Below are 25,662 nucleotides of genomic sequence, written 5' to 3' on the forward strand. Positions count from 1 at the left end.
CAAGGCCCCCCAATGAAACGGAACCGAAAAACAGTGCGAAGAGAGGAGGGAGGGAGGGAGGGAGAGAGGGAGGGAGGGAGGGAGGGGGAGAGAGAGAGAGAGAGAGAGAGAGAGAGAGAGAGAGAGAGAGAGAGAGAGAGAGATGGGGAGACAGATGGAGAGGCTGGTGGAGATGCAAGTGGAGACAGGACAGAACAAAGAGAGGAAAGGACAGACAGGAAGGGCCTTGGGATGACCGAGGTATCGCTAATTCTGCTCCTTGGGGGTGTTGGCTTCCACCTTCAGGTGGGGGGGTGCTGTCCCACTGCTGGCGTAAGGCTGACCTCCGGGCATCCAGAGGCCGCCCAGAGCTATCCTCAGACAGGTAGGCTGGTGGCTGTGCTGATCCCTCCCTAGAGAAGAGGTGTTGGGCTCCTTCAGTGGGCCTCACTGGCCTGAACTCCACCAGCCCCACAGGCCATGGATCGAGGCAGGAGGGGGGACCCAGGGAGGATCAGGAGGAGAAGGGACTGAATCCGAAGCAGCTGCCTTCCATCCATAAGAGTCCTCCAAGCACAGAAGGTGTCGGGCGGCAGGTGGCGGTGGTGACATGTTAACTTTTCGGGATAATTCCTGGTATCAGAGTGGAAACAAGCCACGGCATCAGAGAGAGAGAGAGAGAGAGAGAGAGAGAGAGAGAGAGAGAGAGACAGACAGACAGACAGACAGACACAGAGACACAGACACAGAGAAAAACAGAGACACAGAGGCAGAGACAGAGAGAGACAGAGAGATGGTGAGAGAAGGAGAGAGAAAGAGAGAGTGCTCAGAGTGAACCAAGATCAAAGCAGAACCTCAGGAAGGTCTGAAGCCCCTGCTGGGAGAGGGAGCAGAGAAGTGGAGGTGAGAAGAGAGAGGAGAGGACCAGATACCCAAGCCAGAGCCCGCCATCCTCAGCCAGTGCTTTGCGAAATCTGTGCTATGTGTCTGTACCACCTGCCTGTCTGTCTGTCAGTGGGCCTGCCTGTCCCCCTGCCTGGGTGTCCAGAGCATAGCGCGACTATAAATCTCTATGTATGTATGTATATTTATATATATATTATATATATATAGAATATCTATATGGCCGTATACATATACACAGTCCCTCCTCCAGGCAGCCCGAGCTCCTTGTGCTGCCCTGGCAGCAGTGCCAGCCTGCTCTGTCCGTCCCGCCAGCAGCCAGGCCAGCTCTCTACGGAGGCCTCAGGTCTTGCTTGCGGTGTTAGCGCTGTGCTTAGGGATAGGGGCAGCTCTACTCGGGATGGGCGGGCGTTAGTCTGTCTCTAGGGTTGCTCTTGGGTGGCAGCTGGTGCGGCCGACTTTGCCTTGTCTCTGCCACCTGGATACTTGGCGGCAGGCGCCTCGGCCTCTCTCCGCTGGCTGTGGGCGCTAGACTTGGTTGGCGTGCCGGGGGAGTGGGCCACCTGCCCATTCTTCTCGTCTGAAAAAAGTTGTTTAATTACGTCAAAGAAGTTACTCAATGGGCTGCCTGGGTACACAGAACAGAAGACAAAAAAAGAGAGAGAGAGAGAGAGAGAGAGAGAGAGAGAGAGAGAGAGAGAGAGAGAGAGAGAGAGAGAGAGAGAGAACAAGAGGGAGAGAGAGAGGAAGGGAGGGAATGAGAGAGAGAGAGAGAGAGAGAGAGAGAGAGAGAGAGAGAGAGAGAGAGAGAGAAAACAAACAAACGAATGAACATGGGCCTTTACGGGAAAGGAAGAAAAACAAATGTGATGAGAGACCCAGAGCCAGGGGTGCTAGGAATGCCAGGGTGCCAGAGCTCTTGGGGACAAGGGGAGGCCAGCAAGCAAGGAAGGGAGGGCAGGGCAGGGCCGAGCCCACAGGGCCTTCCAGATCCCGCCAAGCCCAGGAGGCCCTAACGAAGCTGCCAGACAAGGTCCCCAGGAGCACCTGACACCTCTGCCACCTGTCTGCCTGCCTGCCACAGATGAGGGCACTGTCCAGCAACAGAGACTAGCCAGGGAAAATGTGGGGTGGGGGATGCCAGCTGCTCTAGAGAGGCCTGGGGCTAGGGGAGAAACCATCCAGGTTTTTGGTCAGAGGGAGCACAAAGGAGGTTCAGGCTCAGGCCTTGTCTGCCCAGGACCTGCAAGGCTCAGACTTTCAAACCCAAAGTCATGCTTGGCATCTATGAGGGCTAGGATGGGGGAAGAGGAGGACAGGGTCATGAAGGGCAGGAGGGACTGGTTCCCTGACTTCTCAGAGTGTCTACTTTACCCAGCATGAGCTCCAGCTTTCAGAAGAGCGTATTAGGCAGACCTGACGGCAACCCCATTTCATAGATAAGGAAACCAAGGTTGGGGGGGAACAAGAGGGGTGCTAAAGTCACTTGCTGATAACCACACAGTAGAGCCGATGGCCAACTGAGACTCCCACTACTCCTTGCATTCCCCCAGGCTGCCCATCCTTCCTACCCTGTCTGGAGGCACTGGGCTCCCTGCCTAGGTGCACATCAGAGGAAAGGGGGAGGGCTTTGTCAGAACTGGCAAACTCTTGGCCAAGGTGTTGGGGTTTCTAGTGAGGGGGAAGGGCAGCACCTTGTGGAGGTGTGGCAGGGGGTCCTGCTCCTATCTTCCTCCTAGCCCTGTGCCTGCTTCTCTCTGGCAAGCCCCTTTCTTGAGGCCTGTCTCAGCCTAGCTGAGCCCCAGGACCATCCACTTTGGGATCTTTCTATGAAAAGGGCCCAGAGCCCCTTGCTCTAGTCCAGAAGGAAATCCCTCTTGGTCCCCTCATATGGGGGCACTCCCTAGGGCAGACCCCACCTGGAATACTTCCTCCACTCTGGGAGGTAGGTGGGGCTTGGCCCAGGTGGCTTTGGACATGGCACCTTGGTGCCAATGGATGCAGCAGACAGAAGAGCAGAGGATGGGGAGAGGGAAATGGGGACAAAGGAGCCAAGAGGGGCAGGTGTGGTAACCCCAAAGAAGGGAGGCTTTTCTGGTCTGGGAGAGCCCAAAGCAGAGGCCAGAGGGGGCAGGCTGCAGCTCCCATCACACTCTGGGAGCCAGAGATCTGAGCCAGGAGGGGAAGATTCCAGGTCCCCTGGGAGGCTCTTTGTAACTTGGCCTCTAGATTTCAGAGCCTTCAACCCGCCTCTCCCTAGAGGCTCAGGACTGACCACAGCCCTCATCTATCTCTCCATGGTTTGTCTCTCCCTCCCTCCCTGCCTGCCTTTGCCATGAGTTTGAACCTGGGTCTATAAGTACAAGAGTCTTGCAGTGAAGACAACTCCCATTGAGGGGGCACATGCCAGAGCCCTTTGGAGTAGATCGATTGACTCCTGGAGAACAGGGCTTGGGGTCAGCGCTGCCTTCAGGCCCAGGCATAGGGGAAGCAGAGGCTCAGCCTGCTGCCACCAGCTCCTTCCTGCCCCCACCACCCCAAGTGAGCAGAGCTGCTGAGACTGGCCAGCTGGGGGATCCAGACAGGAAGCCCTGCTCTGGTCTTGAGGGCAGCACCAAACCCAGTTTCCAATGCTGCTGATGCTTCCTATCCTGGGCTGGGCCTGGGGCAGGATGGACAGGGATGGAATGAGGGTGCTTTCTGGAGGAGGTAAGCCTGGGAGGGTGCACCTGAAGGAGCAGAGAGACCAAAGCCCCTGGGATTGCCCTGAAGGGTAAGAAGAGATCAAGAAGGCAGTCACTGAGTGCTGCCCACCATCGAGGACTGCCCTGGCCCCTCATCTAAGGCTTCCCTCTTCCTGACTATCCATGGACCCCACTCTGGTCTCAGGGTCCTGTTCCTCAGGACTATGGGAGGCCACAGATTCTCCTGGGCACTAGAAGGCTGTGTGTGTCTGTGTGTGAATGTGTGTCTGTGCATGTGGAACACCTAGGAGTGTGTGTGTGTGTGTGTGTGTGTGTGTGTGTGTGTGTGATATGGACTGGGGGGGGTGGGGTGGAGAGGAAGGCAGGGAGGAGAAAACATTCTCAGATTTGCACCCTGGGTTTTGGGCTCCATCAATGGCCCATCCTTAGGAGAGTGGAGTGAGTTCCCAGAAAGATCCCAGGGGAGCAAGCTGGGGGGCTGCTGCTTGCCTGGAGAAGGGCATGTCACCTCCCAAAGCTTCCCAATATGTAGGGGAAGGACAGAAAGCATCAGGGACCCCTGGCAGGCCCAGCAAGGAAGAGCAGGAGTGCTGGGGGGCCGGGGCTGTGGGCCAGAGTGTGTGCCTGGAGAGCAGCCGTGGGCTGGGCTGGGAGGGTGTGGACTTGGAGGACAGGAGGGCCGTGAGGGCAGAGGGAGGGGGGGAAGGTGGGAGGGAAATTCTTACCACATTTGGAAAGCCTCCCCGTCATCAATTCCATACAGTTAGTGGTGTCTGGAGCACAGAACGGAGAGAGGAGGGAGGGAGAAATGTAAAAGTGGGTTCCTGCTGGGACCTTGGCCCTCGGCATCCGATGGGCAGCCCCTCTGGGCCCTTCCCTACTCTCCAAGGTCTCTGGAGCAGCCTCGCTCTGGGATGGTGGCGGCTGTGGCTGCTCCTGCCCATATCTCCCCATTTCCCAGAGCCATTTAGGTCTGCCTAAAGAATGGAGGATGGCATGGAGCCAGCCTCCTTGGACCCCCCTGTCCCACCCAAATCAGGTCAAGTCAAAGAGGAGTAGCTGGGCTTTATCTGACCTACTATGTGCCAGGCACCAGGCTAAGTGCTTTACAAACATCTCATCCAATCGTCACAGCAATCCTTCTAGGTAGATGCTATCATCATGGGCAAACAGCCCAAGTGACTTGCCCAGGGTCATGTGGCTAGGAAGTGTCTGAGGCCAGGTTTGAACTCAGGAAGCCAGGTGACACCCAGGTCTGAAGTCAGGATGAACTGAGTTCCAACCTGGCCTCAGACACTTCCTAGCCACATGACCCCATTTTGCATAGGTCCTCATCTCTTAAACGGAGGTAATAATTGCCCTTCCCTCCCCAGGACTGACTGTTAGATTGCAGGCTCCCTGGGGCAGAGCCAACATTTTTTTGATATATTTTCTATGTATCCCAGGACCCTGGTCTGCATGGGGTAGGTGGGTTGGGGAGGAAGACCAATGTATGCTTGGCCGATTGAGCTTAGCAACATGCTGTTCTCAGCTATGGCCTGTCTCAGTACTGTCCACCATGGGCTTCCAAAGGGGTCTAGAAAGTGGGGATGCCAATAGACATCTTGGATGTCTGGCTTGGGAGCCTTCAATAGGTGACCAACTGAAGCCTGTGAGCACTGTGTCCTAAACAGGGGGACCAAGTGTGGTCAAGGCCGGTGTCTTCAGAGAGTCTGAGGCCAAAAGAAGCTTTCATGCTTGGGGTGGGAAGGAGCAGTGGGTCCTTGCACTTAGCATGGAACTGTGGCTGCAAATTTAAAATCTCTCTCTCTCTCTCTCTCTCTCTCTCTCTCTCTCTCTCTCTCTCTCTCTCTCTCTCCATCTCTGTCTCTTTCTGTCTCTCTGTCTCTCTTCCTCTCTCCTCTCCACCTCTGTCTCTCTCTTTCCCCTTCTTCCTCTCTCTTTTCCTCTTTTCTTCCTCTTTCTCTTTTCTCCTTCTTTCTCTTCTCTCCTTCCACTTTCCTCTTTTTTCTGTTCTCTTCTCTTTTCTTTTCTTCTCTCTCTTTCTTGTCTCTTTCTTCCTCTCTGTCTCTTCTCCCGTTCTCCACCCTCTCTTTCTTCTCTCTCCTTCTCTCTCTCCTCCGCTCTTCCTTTCTCTCCTCCCCCCTCTATCCTTCCCTCCTCTCTCTCTCCTTCCCCTCTCTCTTCCTTTACTCTCTCTTCCCCCTATTTATCTCTCCCTTTCTCATCCTCTTATTTCCTCTCCCCTCCCCATTCTCTCTTTCCATCTTCTCCCTTAATGGCCATTTCCAAGGCCTTTTCTCTCTCCTCACATTTCCTGATCTCCCTGCAGTCTTTGACATGGTTCATCACCCCCTCTGAGCCTTTGTAACACTTTTCTCTTGGCTTTCCTTTGCTTTGTCTTTGTGTGTCTAACTGCCCCTTCTCAGTCTCTCATTAGATTTTTATTCGGGTACTGTTTGCTATGTGTGGGTTCTTTTCTGAGCTCCCTTGGTGAGTGCCACGGGCTCAATGATCACCTCCATGCACATCCTTCCTCCTGACCTCCAGGTCTGCATCATCAATTGCCCCTTGGATATCTTGACCGGGATGTCCCATAGGCATTTAAGACTTAACATGTCCAAAACCGAACTTGCTCCCCCCCTGCCCCAGACTTCTTTCTGACTGTTAGGGCCACCAAGGCCCTTTCAGTCCCCTGAGCTCCCAGCTTGCGGCATCTCAAATTCTGCACTCACCAAGGTGCGAAGTCTTGCCAACGTGGCCTCCATAACGCGCCTTTTTCTCAGGCCCTCATCACTGGCCTCTCCAGAACTCTGACTCATTCCTCTCCTTCATGCACTTTACAATCCGATTCTGAGCATCAGGACACTCTGCTCACCCTCACCACACCTTGGCACTGGCCATCCCCCTGCCTGGAATGCTCTTACTCCTCCACACCCCAGTCGCTAAGAGCTTCCTTTCCTAAACTCCCTGGTGGAGTTTATTATTTTGTATTGATTCTGTATCTGCTGATATTTGTACATTTTCTTCTCTCCACCTCCATTAGAGTAGAAGTTCCTTGAGGGCACGGACTGTTTTTCTCTCCTTCTTCCCCATAATGGCCACATCAGTATCCCTAAGTCACACATCTGGCCATGTCACTCCCTGGGTCAGGGGCTTCCAAAGCTCCCTGAAGCCTCCAGCACTGAGTGCAAAATCACTGTCAGTTAAAGCCTCACCGCCCTGTCCAGACTGACTTCACATGACACCCCCTCCCATGCCATACCTCACAGCCACACTAGCCTCCTTGCCATGGCCTTCATATGACATGGACATCCCTTACACCTAGAATGCTTTCTGTCCTCAGCTCCCTAAGTCCTGCCACGACTCAGCCCCAGGGCCACAAGAGGTCATGCCTGATTCCTGCCCCAGGACACTCATGTCCCGCTCCTCTGCTATGACTTCATATTGACTTAGGATATAATTTACTGAATTATTTGTGTACGCACTCCTTCCCTCTGGTAAGATGTAAAGTCCCTGCAGGCAGCACCCAGCACAGGTGCTCGGCACGTACTCAGGACTTTTGAATGAATAAGAATCGCTGCCTTTAACGGGGCCAGCCTGTGGGTGCCCAGAGGAAGCAGCTCTCCCGACACTCAGGGACGGTATGTGTGGAGCACCCCCCCCACCCTACAGCCTACGTTCTGGAGAGTGAGGAGGATAATAGCCAGGAGCCAGGAGCTCTGACCTCAGACCCACCCAAAACTAAGAGTCTCTGCAGGAGGAACTTGGCTCCAGGAGAAAAGGTCTCCCACCTCCAAGAACCCCAGAGCAAAGATATCTCCTCCTCCGAGGGAATTTGGCTGCTTTCTTCATGAATGGGGGAAGGTGTGGGGGCTGATCATAGAGGCCACAGGCAAAGGAGCCTCTGCCCTGAGAAATTCTGTGGAGATGGAGATGCTTGGGGGCTCCATGGAGCCAAGACTTCTTCCCCAAGCTCCCCCAGAGCCTGGCAAGGGGGCTCAGGCCCCAAATCTGAGCCAGTGGAGAGTTTATCAACTGTCAGGCTGTTTTAGGGGTTAGACTGACAACCCAAACAGAGTGGTAGCCTGACTCTGGGGGCTGAGGCCTCAGTGGACTACACACAACCATCCTCAGAGGGAGTGTCCTCCAGCTCAGGGGGCTCATGAGCTACATGAAAATGTCTTCTGCTGTTCTCTCCCCTTCCAGGCCAAGCTCAAGCCCTTGGTAGGGAAAGGAGAAGCTGCCTGGGAAGTGACCAGGAGAGATAATGCGGTACAATGGGAGGTTGTGGGATTTGAGTTGCTTGGGTGACCTCAGGACAATCACTCCCTTTCCCTAGATCTCTGTTTCCTCGTCTATAAAATGGGTGGGTTGGCCCTATGAGCTATGCACCTGTGAGTCACACCAAATGACAAGAGCTGAAGTCCTAGAATGATGAGCTCCTGGCAAAGGGCAGATTGAAGCCCAGAGCTGAGAGACTCATGAACCTGAACAAGAGAGAAATCTGTCCCAACAGCTCTAAGACTGGACAACACAGAGGACATCTGTTGTGTGAGAGAAGGACCAGTAATAGGGGAGGGGGTGCCCAGTGAGCCATAGGAGGAAAGGGTTGGGGGAGGGTGACCTCTCAGAGGAGCTTGGGAGCAGCCGAGTAAGCCTGAAGCTTGAACACAGGGAGCCAAACACCAAAGCACTGGGCTGAGTGCTAGGATGAGAAACATGACTAGAATACAGAAATGCCAGCATTTGTTCAAAGATAAAAGATGTGATAAGAGGGTGGTGGGGTCTCACAGTCAGTTGAGATGTCCATCTGTTTGCACATCCCTGTACCTGAGGGGGAGTATGGTAGAGACTGTATGACTGAGGATCCCAGGAAAGTGAGTCAGAAATTATGAGACCTATGGAGCAGATGGACAATATGGATGATACTTCTCTAGCACCAGGGCCCGAGCTGGCCCAAGGGAGAAACACAGTAGTGTGGGATAGCGTTTACTAGTGGGATGTTGTCTGCTATAGTCCCATTGTTGTCACCTCATCGACACATCATTCTCTAGTGATGAAGGCGACTGCTACTCTAGCCTGAGTTCTGACCATGGAAGCAGCGGTCAGGGAACCTTGGGGAGAACTAAGTCCTGTGCCATCTGGAAAGTTCCTGAAAACCAACAAGAGAAGGGGGATATTGAGCACAATTGGATTTGGAACCTATAATTCAGGAAAGCAGACTTCAAAGAGTTCAGAGATCCCATGGGAAGAGACTTGAAAGAGGAACAGAGAAGGCTCTCAGAATTAAAATTATGACAATGGGAATATAAATGATCCCAGTAAAAAAGCAGAGGAAGAAATATTTACAAAGAGTCAGATGTGGCTGCAAAGTGACCACTCAGATAAACTCTGATTGAAGAGGACTTATCCATGAGCTGGAAGGAAGGGGAATCTAAGGACCAAATCAATCCACAAACATTTGTTGAGTACCTACTATGTGCTGGGCACTGTGCTAAGTGCTAGAGGTACAGAAAAAGGCAGAAAACCCAACCAACAGAACAAACAGAAAACAATCCCTGACCTCAAGGAGCTTATAATCTCTACACAAAAGACTGAAGTGGATTTTTGAAAACAGGGAAAGGAATAAGCATTTATTAAGTGCCTACTATGTGCCAGGCACTGTGCTAAGTATTACATGCATATCTCAGTGGAGAACGGGTCTAGAAAAAACTGAAGCCTGTAAAACACACTAACAGATCACAACGAAGAGGATGATAGAGTGGACCTGTTGTTTAGGGAAGATGGTGTAATGGTGACAGGGGACAGAAATAAAGTCAAAGTAGTATAGTCCTATTTACCTACCTAGAAGCAAGATCTTCACACTGCAAGAGGTATAACAAACACACTGAAAAGGAAATATAACCCTCAGAATCGGTAAAGTAAGAAAAAGAGAACATGGCAAAGTTTGTTTCCTAGCCCAAAGCCTGTCCCGGGGCCCTTAAGGAGGTGGTGGATATCATGGCCAACTTAATGCTGGTAATCTTCGAGGACTCCCTGAAGAAAATGAGGAAAGGTAAAGATGCCAGGAGGACTGGAAAGAGGCAAATACACCAATTTTCAGAAACGCTTGGAGGTTCAGCGACCAGTGAACAAGCGTGTCTTGAACACCTGCCCTGTGCTAGGTTCTGGAGATACAAAGACAAGGAAGGAATAGTTCCTGGCCTCAGACAACTTACATTCTACTGGGGATGGTAACATGTGATTTGATCCATGTGGTTACTCCCTGAAGTTAGGGATGACCAAAAGCCATTCTCATCCTGTGTGCCCATCAGTCCTCCACACATGTTCCACTCCCTCAACCCAGCTGCACTCTGGGGACATTCCTCTCAGTCCATTAGCATTGCCTGGATGTTGGTGGAGCACAAGGGCTAGCTAGCCATCAGTCACTTTTCACTCTGGGTTCGTGCTGGGCCCCCCTTTCTGCCTTAGTTCTCTGATAGGAAAGGGAAAGGGGGGTTTGGCAAACTGAACTTGAACCATGTCTGCTCCAGCAAGACTTGAAGAGGGATGATGAAACAGGAAAAAAGGGAGGTGTGGGAGTGTTTTAAGGTTTGCAAAAGGCTTTACAAATGTTATCTCATTTGAGCCTCACAACAACCCAGGGAAGAAGGTGCTATTATGATCTCCATTCCACAGATGCAGAAACTGAGGCAGAGAGCAATTACATGACTCGCTCAGGTTCAGACAGCTAGTTTAAGTGTCTGGGGCTGGATTTGAACTCAGGTCTTCCTGGCTCTAATACTCCAGCCATTGCACCACCCAGTTATTTCTCTTGGCTCTCTTTTTTGTGGATTGAGTGTTTATTGGTGAAATAACACGAACCTGGAAGTCTCTAGTGGTGTGCTGTTGAGTTCAGTGCTCGACCCGATGCTATCAGACACTTTCCACAACTGTCTGGATAGAGATGTAAAAAATACCCTTATCAAATCTGTCATGAGGAGGGTCAGTCTGTTAGATTCACCCAAGGAATATAAGTTCCTTGAGGGCAAGGATTGTCATTTATCTGATTGCCTTTGTATCCCCAGGCACATAGTAGGTGCTTGGTAAGCACTTGTTGAATTGAATCGAGTTGTCGAAGAGAATCAGGATTCAGAGGATGCTAGAAGAGGAGGACCCAAGCTAAATGGCAAGAGGGTGCACTCAGGTGGAACAATCAGTGATGCGAGTGAAGGACATGGGTTGGAGGTGACCAGAACTCAAGATGTGAAAGAGGAACTGCGCTGCCCGCCCCCCAGGAGCCAGGCCTGGGAAGGAGCTCCTTGGGGTCTTTCCCCCTTTCTTATCTGTCCCTGGTCTCGCTGTCAGCCTCCTTACCCCCTTGACCTCAGCCCAAGAATTTGAGTCTATTCAGCCAGTGTCCCTACTATGCATTAGGCACTGGCAGTCTGGTCACCAGGGGTAGAAGAAGAGACGCAGAGTGTGGAAGAGGAAGGGTCCTACTGAGAGGCAAGTGCTCCTCCTCTCAGACCACTTTTCGAGCCAGGCAGCTGGATAGCCAGGTTTTCATCTCAGCTTGGCCCCTCTGGCTGAGCCCTTACCTCTCCCTGGGGTTTGGCTTCCTTTGCTGTCAAATGGGGAAAATCAACTTAGAATTTTTCTCCTCTTCCCTTCCCTTCCCCCCCAGGAATCTGGGATTTGAGCCTGTGGTAGGGACCAGTGAGAGTGTGGTGCAAGCCCCCATCACAAACTTCAGCTCCCTAGGAGCCTTCCTCTAGTCTCTTTGGAGGACTCAAACACAAGCAATCCCATTCCATGCCATCTCCTGCAGCAGAATGCCCCCTCTGTTAGGTAGCCCTACTGTCACTTATCTTCAGTCTCTCCCTGTCCATCAGCTGCTTCCCTGCCACCTACAAGCATGGGATGGGCTCCCCCATCCTCAAACTGCCTCACTTCGTCCACCCATCCCTGCAGGCCACCATGTCCCATCTCTTTTCTCTTTTGTGGTGAAACTCCTGGAGAAGGCGTCCACAGTCTGCACCTCCCCTCTCTGCAATCTGGCTTCTGAACTAGTCATTCAAAGGAAACTGTTCTTGCTAAAGTTACTAATGATCTCACAATTGACAGATCTGGTGGCCCTTTCTCAGTCCTCATCCTCCTTGATCTCTGCAGGCCCTGAGGCTGTTAGTCACTCTCCCCTCCTGGATCCTCTCTTCTCTCCAGGTTTTCAGGACACCCCACTCCCTCTTCTCTTCCTCTCTCTCTCTGTGTCTCTGTCTGTCTCTGTCTGTCCTCTCCCCCTCCTTTCTCTGTCTTTCTGTCTCTTTCCTTTCCTCCCTCTCTGTCTCTGTCTGTCTGTATGTCTCTGTCTCTCTTTCTCTCTCTGTCTCTCCCCTTTCTCTCTGTTTCTCTCTCTCCTCTCTCCCTGTCTCTGTCTCTCCTCTCTCCTCTCTCTTTCTCTCTCCTCTCTCTCTCTGTCTCTCCTCCTCCTCTTTCTCCTCTCTCTCTACATCTCCTCCCCCTCTCTGTCTCTCTCTGTTTCTCTCTCTCCTCTCTCTCTCTGTCTGTCTCTCTCTGTCTTTCTGTTTCTCTCCTCCCCCACCTCTCTCTCTCCCTCCCTCTCCCTCTTTTTCCTCTCTCCTCTCTCTCCCTCCTTTTCCTCCCTCACTCTCCCCTGGTTCCCTTCCTACCTCTCTGACTGCTCCTTCACTGTCTCCTTTGTTGGATTCGCCTCCAGATCTCATCCTCTAACCATAGTGGCCCTTAGGGTTCTTCCCTGAGGCCTCTTCTCTTTTTATGTTGTTTCACTTGGGGATCTCCTCAGCCCCCATGGATTCAATGATCATCCCTATGCTGATGATTCTCAGATCTACTGAGCTAGGCCCGACCTCTCTTCTGACTTCACGTGTCCAAACCCTTACTGGATATCTCATACTGGAAGCCACATAAGCATCTTAAACTCAGCATGGCCAAAACTGAACTCACTGTTTCCCCCTGAAACCCTCTTTACTTCCTACCTTCCCTGTTCCTGTCAAGGACACCACCACTTCTCCAGTCCTTCTCTAGGATTACAAACTAGGTGCCGTGGTTGACTCCTCAGTCTCTCTTACTTCCTCAGCCCTCTATCAGCTGTCCAAGCTTGTGATTTCTATCTTTGTAATATCTCTGATGCACTCCGCCTTCTCTCCTCTGACCCTTCCGCCAACCTGGTGCTGGCTTTAATCACCTCATGCTTGGACTGTGGCAGTGGCTGCTGGTGGGGGGGTCTCAAGTCTCTTCCCCTCCAGCCCATCCTCCACTCAACTGTCAAAATGATCTTCCTAAAGGGCGGGTCTGACCATGTCACCACCCTCCAGTGCTTCCCCGTCACCTCCAGGATCAAATACCAACATTCTCTGGCTTTTAATGCCCTCCCCCTTCCAGTCTCCCTACACCTTCGCCCACCCCATGTGTTCTGCAATCAGGCGACACCGACCCCCTTGCTGCTCCTCCTGCAAGGTACTCTGTTTCCCACATCCAGTCATTTCCCCCCTCACTCCTGCTGTGCTCTCTCTAGTGTCTGCCTTCTGGCTTTCTTGGCTTCTTCCTTCACGTCTCCAGCTAAAATCCTACCTTCTACAAGAAGTCTTTAGTGGTCCCCCTTCCTTTGGGTCCCTTTGCTCTGCTGATTTATACTGACTCTAGCTTGATTGTACATCCTTGTTTCATGCTCCGCCATTACAGCAGGGATGGTTTTTTGCCTTTCTTTGTATCCCTAGAGCTTAGCATAGTGCCTGGCATGTGGTAGGCACTTAATAAGCATTTATTGCCTGACTGATACAGAGTAATAAGGGCCTAGTTCTTGTACTGGACTGCTTGGCAAAAGCCTCCAGGAGCCCAGCAGCTGATACCAGGCACAGGACACCTGGGGACATCAAAGCCTCCTGCTAGGGCTGTGTCTGTTCTTTGGGGAAGTCAACAGGCATCTGTGTCTCTGCTAGGATCACACATCTGTGAGTACCTCCTCCTGCCCTGGTGAGTATGCTCAGATCTTGTCAACACCCACCTGGGGAGAGCAATGTTCCTGCACTGTGCTGGCCTGGCAGCCTAAGGAGACTGCCTTACTCTGGCCTACCATGGGGTTGCAAGCACTCTTTCCATGGTGGTAGCCTAGCTAGTCTTTCCATTGCAAGTCCACCCAGCTTTTGGCAGGACAGTGTGTAGCTGTCCTTGGGATGGGAATCATAGGATCACAGATTTAGAGCTAAAAACAACTACCTGTTCAACACCCCCGTTTTACAGATAAAAACCTGGATTTTCCCGGGGTTGTCACTATAAGACACAACCTGCTGCTTTCTCTTCCCAGCTACAGAGCAGGCCATTGCCACGGCCCTCAAGGAGCATGGGTAGCAAGGCCGAGCTTGAGCCTGGGCCATGGGCCTGTTGCCAGTGGTTTCTTCAGGGGCCTCATTCCTAAGTGGCTTGGCAAGAGGTATAGTATGGGGGAGGGGTAGAGAGGGCACCAGCCAGCCTAGTGCCCCTGAGGCCTGTCTTCATGCCTCACTTTCCCCTCCCCCCCAAGGCCCTTGGAAGGAGGGCAGGGTCCCTACAGTGCCATCCCCTATGGTGCCACCTCCCCATGCCCTTGCCAGATAGCCTGGGAGAAAAAGTCCCTTAGAGGCAGCTCAGTGCTGGGAGGGGCTGCCCTTCTGCCAGCTCATAGCAGCTAGCACTGCCCCTAGGTTCAGCACAGAGCAGGCACCAACCTGCAGGTGAGTCCTGGGAGCCTGAGCCTGTGCACCCCAGAGCTCAGAGTTCAGCTGAGAAAGGGTAGAGTGAAACAGGCCAAGCAGGGAAGGGGTGAGCAGGGGAAGTACGATGAGGGGAGCAAGCACTGGGAGAGGGGACAGGAGCACCTCAGCTCAGTCCTCAGCCAGAGGCACATGCAGGTGACAAGGACAGACTCAAAGACAGTGCCCTTTCCAACATTCAGCAGGATGCAGAGAAAGGGGTGCCCCCTCTGACCCAGGCAGGCCACTGGTGCTGAGGGATGAAAGCATCCGACACAGGCCCCCATACAGGGGTGGAGGGACCTCTGTGCTAGGCCCGGGTATCTCCAAGCTGGAAAGGAATGAAGAGGCTCCCTCATTCCTACTCCCTACTTTATACAGGGCTTCTTAGCTTGAGGCCTCCAACCTAAGCTTGATTACAGTTTTGCTCCCCTGAAAGGCCAGATTACCAGTCTCAGGGAAGAGGGTTCAGGTGATCAGGGAGAATGCCTCTCTCCATCTCTTCCTACCCAGGGGCCCTGAGCCCATGAGACCTCCTCATGAATTTCCTCATAGCCCTGCCTTCAGGGTCAGCCTTCACTGGCCTTGTAGCCTTCATGGATTCTAGCTTCCTTCCCCCGTTTCTCCTTCCCCTGACTCAATCCTTAGGGCCCTTCCCATTGGGCAGTTTCTGGTCACAGGGGGTGAGCTCCACCCTCCACATATAGGATCTCTCCTTTGGGCCATGCTCCCACCCTTCCCCACCTCCTGGTCTCCCTCCTTCCTCTCTGGTCCTAGGCTTATGGGAGAAGACACCTAGGAAGGAGAAAGAGGGCAAAGGAAGGTACAAGATGGAAGAAAAAGAGCAGAATGTAGGTGTGAGGCTTGGATGGGAAGCTAGAGAAAGAATAGGGGAAGGGAGGGAGGGAGGGAGAGGGGAGACCATGAGGCTGGAGCCCAGGGGAGGCTGTTGGCAGGCAGGGGCAGGTGGGCTCGGGCCTGGATCTCTAGTACCCAGCATAGAGTCAGGCATTCGGTGGACACTTGAGAAATGGTGGCCAGTTGGATGGAGGGATGGAAGGAAGGGTTAGGTGGGGTCTGCTGGAACTGGAGAAGCTGAGGCAGCTGAAGCTGGTGGCCACAGGAATGGAAGTGGAAAAATGGGAAAGGCAGGGCACCGGGGAGCCAGGAGGCTGGACTGTCACTTGTGGAGCCTAGCCCCACCAGAGCTTGCCCTCCTTCCAATGCCTGATGCCCACCTTAAGGGCCTCAGGAAGAAAAGCTGAGTTCATTTGGTCTGTGTCTGGCAGGCTGGGTAGCTGTCAGTCCTTCCGATTGCCTGTGTGTCTGTCCATCTGATTGCCTGCCTGTCCGTCTGTCTGATTGCCTGCCTGTCCTTCCGTCTGACTGCCTGCCTGTCTGTCCGTCAGACTGCCTGCCCGTCTGTCTGTCTGATTGTCTGCCTGTCCATCCGTCTGATTGCCTGTGTGTCTGTCTCTGATTGTCTGCCTGTCCGTCCGTCTGATTGTCTGCCCGTTCGTCTGTCTGATTGCCTGCCTGTCCATCTCTCTGATTGTCTGCATGTCTGTCTGTCTTATTGTCTGCCTCTAAGTCCGTCTGATTGTGTTTGTCTGTCCATCTGATTGCCTGCCTGTCCGTCTGTCTGATTGCCTGTGTGTCTGTCCGTCTGATTCCCTGCCTGTCTGTCTGTCTGATTGCCTGCCTGTCTGTTCATCTGTCTGATTGCCTGCCTGTCCATCCATCTGATTGCCTGTGTGTCTGTGTGTCTGTCTGATTGCCTGTCCGTCTGACTGCCTGCCTGTCCATCTGTCCATCTGATTGCCTGCCTGTCCATCCATCTGATCGCCTGTGTGTCTGTGTGTCTGACTGTCTGCCTGCCTGTCTGTCTGATTGCTGCCTGTCCGTCCATCTGATTGCCTGTGTGTCAGTCTGTCTGATTGCCTATCTATCTGTCTGCCTCCTTGTCTGTCTTTCTGTCTGCCTACTCCTACAGCCCTTGGCCTGTGGCTCAGGGCTGTCCTGCAGGGATGCTTTCCTGCCACCCCTTGATCCTGTTCCCTTGGAGGTCCATCTCCCTCCCTGCTCCCCACCCCTCCCCACCCCCTGTCCTGGGCAGCTGGTTCCTCTGAGCAGGGTGGGAAGAAGATTGGGGAGACAGAGGGAAGCTAAGTGCAGAAAGGAAAGGCTGGGGGTGCCTCCCTGGCCCCTGCAGAGGCCTTCTTCTGGACTCTCTCCCCTCCGGCCAGGCAGACCAGTACACCTGGGGACACCAGAGGACTCAGCGTCTCCTGGGTGGCCACGAAGGGCCCCTGAGTCCCTTTCTCCAGGGCCTTGCTCTCTGCTCCCCACAGAGGCTCAGGCAGGCCTAATTGTGGCCTTGGCTGGCCCAGAGAGGGGAAGAGGAACTGAGGAGGGGAAACCTGGCTGGCCCCTTCCCCTCCCCTCCCCTCCCCTCCCTGGCTCCCCCGCTGAGAATGAGGAAGAGGCCACCTGGCCGAGGCTGGGAGTGCCTTACCTGCTACAGTCTCACAGGCTACTCTCGTAGCTGGTGGCCACCTTCTGGCCCTTAAACACAGCTCCCCAGCTTAGTCCTGGAGCTGAATGGGGGGTTTCTACAGTGGACAAGAGGGCTCCTTTTAGTGTGGTCACACAGCAAGGCATGCCCCGGTCGGTCAGAGATGCCCGGAGCCTCTGGTGGCTGAGGATGGCCCACGCCTCTGCTTGGCTTGGTTGGCCCCAGCTCTGGCCGGGCAGGGGGCTCTGCTCATTGAACACAGGGGCGGGTGTGGCAGGGCAGCGGGGCAGTGAGAGAGGCAGAGGCTGGGTGGGAAGGCAGAGCCAGGAGCAAGGAGACGAGGCTGCGGCAGCGGGACGGGGTGTGGGGAGGACTATGGTGATGTCTGTCCAACAGAAGCCCCTCTTCACCAGCTGTGGGGATGGGGGATCTGCTCTGCTCTGCTCCCCCTGCTCTCCTGGCCTCTTCCCACTGGACCACACTGTATCATAGTATCTCCTCCCCTGACTGGGGAGGGGAGGCCTCTGGAGGAGTCAGTGGGCTCCCTGGCGGGCCAGCAGCTCACCTGATAATTGCTGGACGGATGGCTGGTCATGTGTGCTTAACAACTGGGCCTGAATCGTCTCCACCACCCTCTTAAAGCGACGGCTTGGACCTGGAGAAGGCAGGGCAGGGTGGAGGAGAGGCCTGGTCACTGTGGACTGCAAGGGAACCACTGGATCCTGGTGGCAGGGCAGAAACAGCTGGGTGTTCCCAGCCTAGGACCCCCACTCCACCCCTCTGACCCCAGGAGGCCCCTTCCCCTTCCCCCCTGTGGCCCATTAGCTGGAGAACCAGGGAGGATCACTGGCTCTCCTCAGGAATGAGGACGAGAAGGGGACAAGGTCTCTGCTAGCCTCCCCCTTTCAGGCCAGGTCCCAAGGATTCCCAGGAAGCCTCCTCATCCCCTTTCAGTGCAGGATGGCGACCAAGCCATGAAGGGCCCGGCTGGAAGATGAGCTCCCTCCCCAGTCCCAAGCTCTGCTCCTGGGACTCGGGGCATCACCTGACAATAGTGTGAAAGTGACTGAGTAGATGCCATTCTCCTTCTGGGCCTCTCCTCCTTCTGTGTAGGTGATGTCCACCTGGAACTTGACTGGCTTCTGGAAGACAGCTGGCCCTCCCGTTGACTTGTACTCTGCTCTGAAGCTCGTCTGAGAGATGACGCTGTGGCTGAGGCTGGGGATCTGTGAGGGAGTGGTGGGAGTTGGACATTGAGGCCCTGGGAGGGGCCAGTGAGACCCCTGCAAGGGGCAAAGCAGGGGGTGCCCCTGTGGGGTGTTCTGATGGGAGGCCTTCCTCTGCTGCCGTGGTTGTCAGAAGCATTCACATGAAAGCTGGAGCAAGGGACTCCTGGGAGTGGGGAGGTAGGATGGGCCATCCAAAGCTGACTGATGGCACCTTCAGTCACTAGGAAAGGGGGGAGCCTTCACTAAGCTCTGGGCTCATCTGTTAGTTCAATTTTGCAAATGAGCTGAGACTTTGAGGTGTTCCTTCAAAGAAATCCAAGTGGAACTCAACACGAGGGAGCCTATTTTTGGAAAGCAGTAAGGAACTGGGTGGGGGGAATGTGAGCATGGCAGGGTAACATGCTACAGTGACAGCCATTAAGGCCCAAGCTTCAGGGAAGCAGATTGGGACAGTGGGCCTGGAGCTCCCCAGCAAAGGGGCAGCCTTCAGGAGATGGAGAGGACTTTGCAAATGCCATGAAGCCAATCTTAGGAGTCTGTGAGGACCTGGACTTCAGCTGGTGACTATGAGGGTTCCCCCAACAGGACAGATTCCACTCAGATCTGGGGGGCTGGTCCTCGTGGGCTGCAGCCTCACAGATCTAGCCCCCTGTGGATATACTACTTGGTTCTCTGCTCTTCACTAACACAGATGAACACTAGGGTTCCCAAACGCTATGGGCCAAGAAAGGATAGAAGCGTCCAGGTAAGCTATCTCAGTGGTCTCTGAGGGGCGACCCCAACGTGATCTCCATGTCCTCACTTATGTCCCAGCACCATGGCATGAGGCTCTCCCTTCTGAGGGCCTGGACCCCCAGTGTCGGACCTGTTCTCTCCCCTGTAAGCCACCCAGCACTCATCTGGGTGTGCTGTATTCAGAGCCCCATACTTGGTGCTAGGAGAATCAAGGTTTAGAGAAGTCTGTGCCCCTGCCTTCAGGGAGGATATGGAGGACAGCTCTCCCACCTCCTCAGTGAACAAATTATTCTCCTCTAGAACAGTGCATGGATCCCTGGAGTCAGGAGGACCCGAGTTCAAATCCAGCCTTCTTCTTCCTATCTATGTGACCATGGGCAAGTCTTGCTTCTGTTTCCTCATCTCTAAAACAGGTGCGATAGTAGCTCCAGTTGTGAGGACCAAATGAAATATTTGTAAAAGGGTTTTCTGAGCCTTGAGGGGCTCTCTACATGCTAGCTACCATTCTCATTAATGAGGCAATGGGTGGCACCTTGGAGGTCCCAGTGACTATGGGATGAAGAAGGGGGCCACTGGCTACAAGAACGAAGATCCGGCCTCCACTTTTTCTTTGCTCTGGGTGAGTCTGTCAGCAGCCTCGTGGCCAGGGGCCCCTTCATAGGGTCAGCCATGGGTCAGCCCCCAACAGGGCTCCAAGTCAGTGGCCCCAAGTCCCTGGCCCCTTACCGAGAGGAAGGCATGCACAATGTCAGCTTTGATGGAGCTCAGCGGCTTGTCTTTGATGACCACAAAGATCTGCTCTTCTTTCTCCAGGTTGATAAAGTTACCAAACCAAGACTTTTTGGCGAGCCTGTGACAGGGCAGAGCAGGGCAGGGGGAAGGGGGAAGAAGAGGGCCAGGGAAAGGAGACAGAACATGCTGTTGAGATCATACATTGTTCGGGAGCATCTCGTACAGGGCTCCCTGATGATCCCCTCCTTTGAGGAGGGCTCAGGGGCATCAGCTACAGGATGAGGGGAAGAAAACTGAAGGCCAGGCAAGACCATGACAGGGAGCTGGGAAGGATGTTTCTAATTTCTACCTTCGGGACCTGTCTGCCTCACCCCACTGAGCCCTGACATCATCCCCAAACTACCAAAAATGTTTTCAAAGGTTCAACCATGAAATTTCTATTATGGCCACACTCTTCTTCCCCGCAGTTACCAATTCAACTCACTCTCCCTCCAGCCTGACTCTGTGCTAGCCCCTCTTCCTGCCCCCATTCCTCCTGTTTAAGCAACATGGGGGCTTCCCTCTAACAAACGTATTTAGTTTCTCCCACCCCAGACAAGGCCCCATAGAAGCTGGATACAGAAGAGGACAAAGCAAAGACCAAGGGGATGACCCCACCCTTTAGGGACCCCAACAGACTACTCCCAACCCCAGATCTTGGATTGATGCTTGCTTTCAAGGATGAATTTACTAGAGAGAAGTTGAATACATGCACTCTGGGATGAGGGCAACTAGGTGGCACAGTGGATAGAGCGCCAGGCCTGGAGTCATCTTCATGAGTTCAAATGCAGCTGCAGATGTCTACTAGCTGTGTGACTCTGGGCAAGTCACTTCACCCTGTTTGCCTCAGTTTCCTCATCTATAAAATGAGCTGGAGAAGGAAATGGCAAACCACTCCAGTATCTTTGCCAAGGAAGCCCCAACTCGGGTCAGGAGAAGTCAGACATGACTGAAATGACTGAACAATGACAAATTCTGGGATGGGTGTGGGGAGATGAGGGTAAGCTGAAAATTAAACAGCCAAACATAGATGTAGCTATATGTTGAGAGACAGAGAGACAGAGACAAGCTCAGAGAAAGGTATCCCCAAACGAAGCATTTCAGAGACCTGAGAGGTCATCTTGGTAAAAGCACTGAACAAGACAGAGACAAAGATGAGGCTCCGGTCTCCACTACCAAGAGTTTCTCTTTGGGAACCATCTACCCATGCCTTTGGAGATGGTCGTCATGACCCTAGCTCTGAATTCACCTGCAGTACCTATCATTGCACTCACATTTCATTCTCCATTTGTGGAATACATTGTCAGAGAACTTGCTGAAATCAAGACACATAGCCACAGTACACAGCTGACTCTGATTAGTGAAATTCTAGCAATTCTGTCAAAAAAGAGGCTAAGTTAGCTTGGCATGACTGGGCTTTGTGAACCCAGGCTGGCTCCTGGCAAAACCACCTTCTCTTCTAAATGCCTACATGTATTAGGGGGAATGCTGTCAAGTCTCTTGTCTGTAGAGGTGGCTGGGTGCTGCAGTAGATAGAATGCTGGGCCTGCAGTCAGGAAGCCCTGAGTTTGAATCTTTACTCACACACTTACTAACTGTATGACCCTGGAAAAGTCACCTAATCTCAGTTCCCTTGATGGTAAAATGGATATAATACAATAGCACCTACCTCCCAGGGTTGTTGTGAGGCTCAACTGAGATAAGAATTCTAAGGTGCTGTAGTATCAATTAAGTTGGGACCTTTTTACTGTTTTGAATGATAAATTAATTAAGTATCTTTGATTGAGGCTTACTAGGTGTAAAGCCCCAGGCCCAAACCCCTATCTACTTGGTGCTAAGCCGATGTGGGCGTGAAGCCCTCAGGGTCCTAAGGGCAGTTGCTAAGACCAGAGCCAATAGTAGGAGCCTGAGTTCTGGTCACTCAGATGACATTTGATGACATCCAAAGAGTGTATAAAAAGAGAGAACAGAGCTATTTGTGGGGGCTCTGAAGCACAGGAGGAGTGGCTCATGACTCTGGGCCATCCTGTTCTTATGAGCTCCCTGGCTCCTGAACTCAACTGTTAATGGTTCCTTGGTAACTATGAATTGTATTTGGTCCATTTATAACGTATGTTTGTAATTTGTTTGTATTTTCTCTGAAGTTCAGGGTGCTGGCTTTTCCTCCTGAACTAAGTGAATGATATTTGTATATGTTGGTTTGAAATAAGATTGTTAACCCCCTAATGCTACTTTCCTTAGTAAAGCAAATCAAAAGAACCTGTGCTGGCAGCATTCTTGTTGTTGGGCTTATGTTGATCTTTCACCCCCACAACAGCTGCTAGCCAAATTGTTACAACAGGCTCTTAGCATAGTATTGGGCATACAGTAGGCACTACATAAATGCTTACTAACTATTATGATTATTTTGTATTTTCCATAGCTAAACTTCCCTTCATTTGCTCATCTCCTGATCTCCATAAGCTCTGAAAGGTTACTGACAAAGCACCGAGATCACCTCTGCCAGATGGTTCTTCCAAAAGACAGAACCAATTCACTAGGAAGTGCATATCTTTGTGAAAGGTCAGCAACCTGGAGAGCTCCCTGAGAAGGCACACTGAACTCCGGTCCTCTTTGTATTCTCATTGGACTCCTCTGTGAATCTGAGGTCAGAGCTTCCTCCTTAGTCTCCATCAAAGCATCTCAAAGGTTCTAGTCCTGGCACCAAGTCTTTATTTTCTGACTTCCTAGAATCTGTGGTACATGTGGTCGACATTACCTTCCCTCACTTGACCAACTCCAAGATGGTGGACATGGCTGCTTCTTTCCAAGGTTCCTGGGACTCCCATATCACTTCTTGAAAGGTCAGAATAAATCTGGGTCACACTAGCTCTCTCTCTTCTTTGTTTTCTCTACCTTTGGAGAGAAGCTTTCCACAAAGCAAGTCTAGAACGCCTCTAGCATTCCGTGTTGAGCAGTGTTAGACTTGCAGATACTGGAAGAGGAGAGGTTCGGCAACACCATGACTTTGGACCTGGGCTACGCTGGTGAGGTGTGTCAAGGAAGCATATAGACACAGAACCCTAGTAGGCTTCCAATGAGCACAGTGTGGAAAGTCCTGGTCCTGGACCCTGAACTCTACTCCCCAGCCTCTGAGTGTGGAGGGGGGGAGCCCCTGTTATAGGCATCACCAGTAGGTCCTTCTGGGGTCTGCTGGCAGAGGCTCAATCGATGCTTCCTCTCAGAGCACTGACCTTTTCCCCAGTAGTATGTTCTCTTTAACCTGGAATATGGCTATAATATCCCTGGGAGTTTTCCTTTGGGGATTTATTTCAGGAGGTGATTGGTGGATTCTTTCAATTTCTATTTTACCCTCTGGATCTAAGATAATGGGGGTAGTTTTCCTTGATAATTTTTTGAAATATGATATATAGGACCTTTTTTATCATGGCTTTCAGGTACTTCAATAATTCTTAAATTATCTCTCCTTGATCTATTTTCCAGGTCAGTTGTTTTTCCACTGTGATATTTTACATTTTCATCTATTTTTTTCATTCTTTCGACTTTATTTTATTGTTTCTTGATGTCTCATGGAGTCATTAGCTTCCACTTGCCCAATTCTAATTTTTTTTTACGGAATTACTTTCTTCAGTAAACTTTCACATCTCTTTTTTTTTTCATTTGGCCTATTCTGCTTTTTAAGGAGTTTTTTTCTTCAGTGATTTTTTCTTCCTCTTTTTACCAAGCTATTAATTCTCTTTTTCATATTTTTTTTGCACCACAATCATTTCTTTTCTCAATTTTCTCTCTACCATTCTTACTGCTTTCTTTAATTTTTGTTGGAATTCTTGTTGGGCTTGGTTCCAAGTAGAATTTTTCTTTGAGACTTTGTAGCTGTTTTCACATTGAGTGTATGTTTTGGTCTTCCCTGCCACCATGGTAGCCTTTTGTAGTCAATTCTTTTTTTTGTTGTTGTTTTCTCATTTTTTCCAGCGTATGTCTTGATCTGAGCTTTATGTTAACATTGGGCTGTGCTCACTTATGAGGTAAAAAGGCACTGTCCCAAGCTCAGGATTTTTCATGCTGCTGTTCTGAGAGCTAGGTCTGAGGGTCCTCAAGCTTTCAGCGCTTCCAAGGTGGTGTGGGGGGAGAGGTGTGGCCACTGCTCTCCTCATCTTTGCTCTGGTCTTTACACAGGAAGGGCCCCTGCCACCCTGCAGCCACAAATGGCAGTTCTTCTCTTGGCTCTGGAACTCTGACCAGGGATCCTGCCCTCTTGTGACTGACCACTAGTAGTCCCTACCATCCTGGATTGTGATCCAGAACTGTGTATGGGCAAAGGAGTTGCCATTCAGTGCCAGCCGCACCCAGTGCCAGCAAAGGGTCTCTGGCAATCTCTTTTTGACCAGTTGGCTGACCTCCTCACCATCTCCAGGACAAGAGCTCTCAAGGCTTCTGCTGCTGAGTGTGTGGGCTCCAGGCTGGCCTCCACCCTGGTGGCATAGACTTCTTCTACAGACCTAAATTTTCTTAGGCTGGAAAAATGTTTCCCCTTGACCTGTTGTTGGCTCTCTCAATCAAAATTTTATCTGAGGCATTATTTTAAAGTTTGTAGGAGAATGTAGAAGAGTTGAGCTGAGTGGCTGTCCCTAATCCACCATCTTGGCTCTACCCCCTCTCTTCCCAGAAGCATGTAATTGAGGAGAAGGTGTTGAATCTTTCCTCCCCCTCTCTGGGCCACCTGGTAGGAAGACCTTCATAAGTCTGATATCCAGTTGACTACGTGGGGGAAGGGCTCCTTTCATTGTAGTGGGAAATACACTGGATATGGAGTTAAGGGACCTGAGGTCTACTCCCAGTTTGGCTATAAATTTAAGGATAGTCTGTCTTTTGCTGATTTTGTAGCCCCAGTGCTTAGAACAGTGCCTGGCACATAGTAGGCACTTAATAAATGTTTATTGATTGATTGAGCAAGTCCATTTCCCGCTCTGGGCACCAATTTCTTCGTGTACAACAGGAATGGGTCGTACTGAAGCATCTTGAAGGTGCCTCTGGCTCCAGGTCCTATTAAGGGCTTTCACCTGGAGCAAGAAGTCTGCAGTAGGCAGGTTGACCCTCCAAGAACATCCCATGCACACCTCTCTCCTTTCACCCTGCTAGTACTGCCCAGAGCCTTGGGGCCACAGCTCCCCATATGGATGGGGTCACTCCTCATGGATTGCCCAGCTTCCCTTCCCTTCCTGGCCATGGGCAAATGCTAATTGAGCCCTCGCCTACCCAGCCTTGATGAGGCCAGTAGGAAGGAATCCAAAGATACAAACTGAGGCAGAGATGGGAAAAGAGACAAAGACAGAGGTGCAAACATATATGGAGAAATGAGAGAGAGGTTCCGTGTGTGTGTGTGTGTGTGTGTGTGTGTGTGTGTGTGTGTGTGAGAGAGAGAGAGAGAGAGAGAGAGAGAGAGAGAGAGAGAGACAGACAGACAGACAGATGGAAAGGCAGGCAGGAACAAGAGAGGCAAAAGAAAAGAGAGAAGTGAAAGGGGAGGCCAAGATGGAGGGTCCAGAGAAGAAGCAGCCTGAGCCCAGTCGGAGTAGGGAAGTGATCTTGGCAGCTTTTGCTAAGCCTGAGCAGAACAGTGACTGGGCCCCCAGGGCACATGGCTCATCAGCTCAGGGTGGGCATCTGCTGGGTCTCAGAGCCACTTAGATGGAGGAAGGCTTGGGGAGTGGGGCAGAGGTCACTTACTCCGGGGATGACTCTGGGGTCAGGTTGGACATCTCCTCTGGTGTAGGTACTGCGACCAGCCAGGCACCGAGGGGGGAAAGAGAGGACATGGTGACCCCAGAGCCCATCTCCCAACCCTCCTGCCCACTTGATTCCAGGCACGATAGACAGCTGGACCCATTTTCAGGACAGGCCACCACCAATGTGGCTCCACTGGGCCTCAGGATCAAAAAATGGAAACCTTCCCAAGGCCAGAGTGTGGTGCCTAGTGTGATGGGTGCTATGGCTCAGGGCATACTGTCCCAATCCCTTGGAGGCAGATCTCTGGCCTCAGCTCTGACCTTGGCAAACACTCAACAGGGGCTCTT

General features: G+C 52.1%; 1 protein-coding gene across 1 annotated transcript in view; it reads right to left on the reverse strand.

Annotated features, from left to right (window-relative positions):
* Positions 1–1,304: 1,304 nt before the first annotated feature.
* Positions 1,305–25,662, reverse strand: part of BRSK2 (BR serine/threonine kinase 2) — a 65,039-nt gene continuing 40,681 nt past the window's right edge. Inside the window, exons 12-17 of the mRNA XM_036765328.1 lie at positions 25,316–25,364; positions 19,544–19,667; positions 17,899–18,079; positions 17,419–17,508; positions 4,313–4,360; positions 1,305–1,462 (exon numbers count right to left, since the gene is read on the reverse strand). Of these exons, the coding sequence (XP_036621223.1) occupies positions 1,305–1,462; positions 4,313–4,360; positions 17,419–17,508; positions 17,899–18,079; positions 19,544–19,667; positions 25,316–25,364 (650 nt within the window). The remainder of the gene's footprint in view (positions 1,463–4,312; positions 4,361–17,418; positions 17,509–17,898; positions 18,080–19,543; positions 19,668–25,315; positions 25,365–25,662) is intronic.

Source organism: Trichosurus vulpecula, chromosome 6, assembly GCF_011100635.1.
Source record: "Trichosurus vulpecula isolate mTriVul1 chromosome 6, mTriVul1.pri, whole genome shotgun sequence".
Lineage (NCBI taxonomy): Eukaryota > Metazoa > Chordata > Mammalia > Diprotodontia > Phalangeridae > Trichosurus > Trichosurus vulpecula.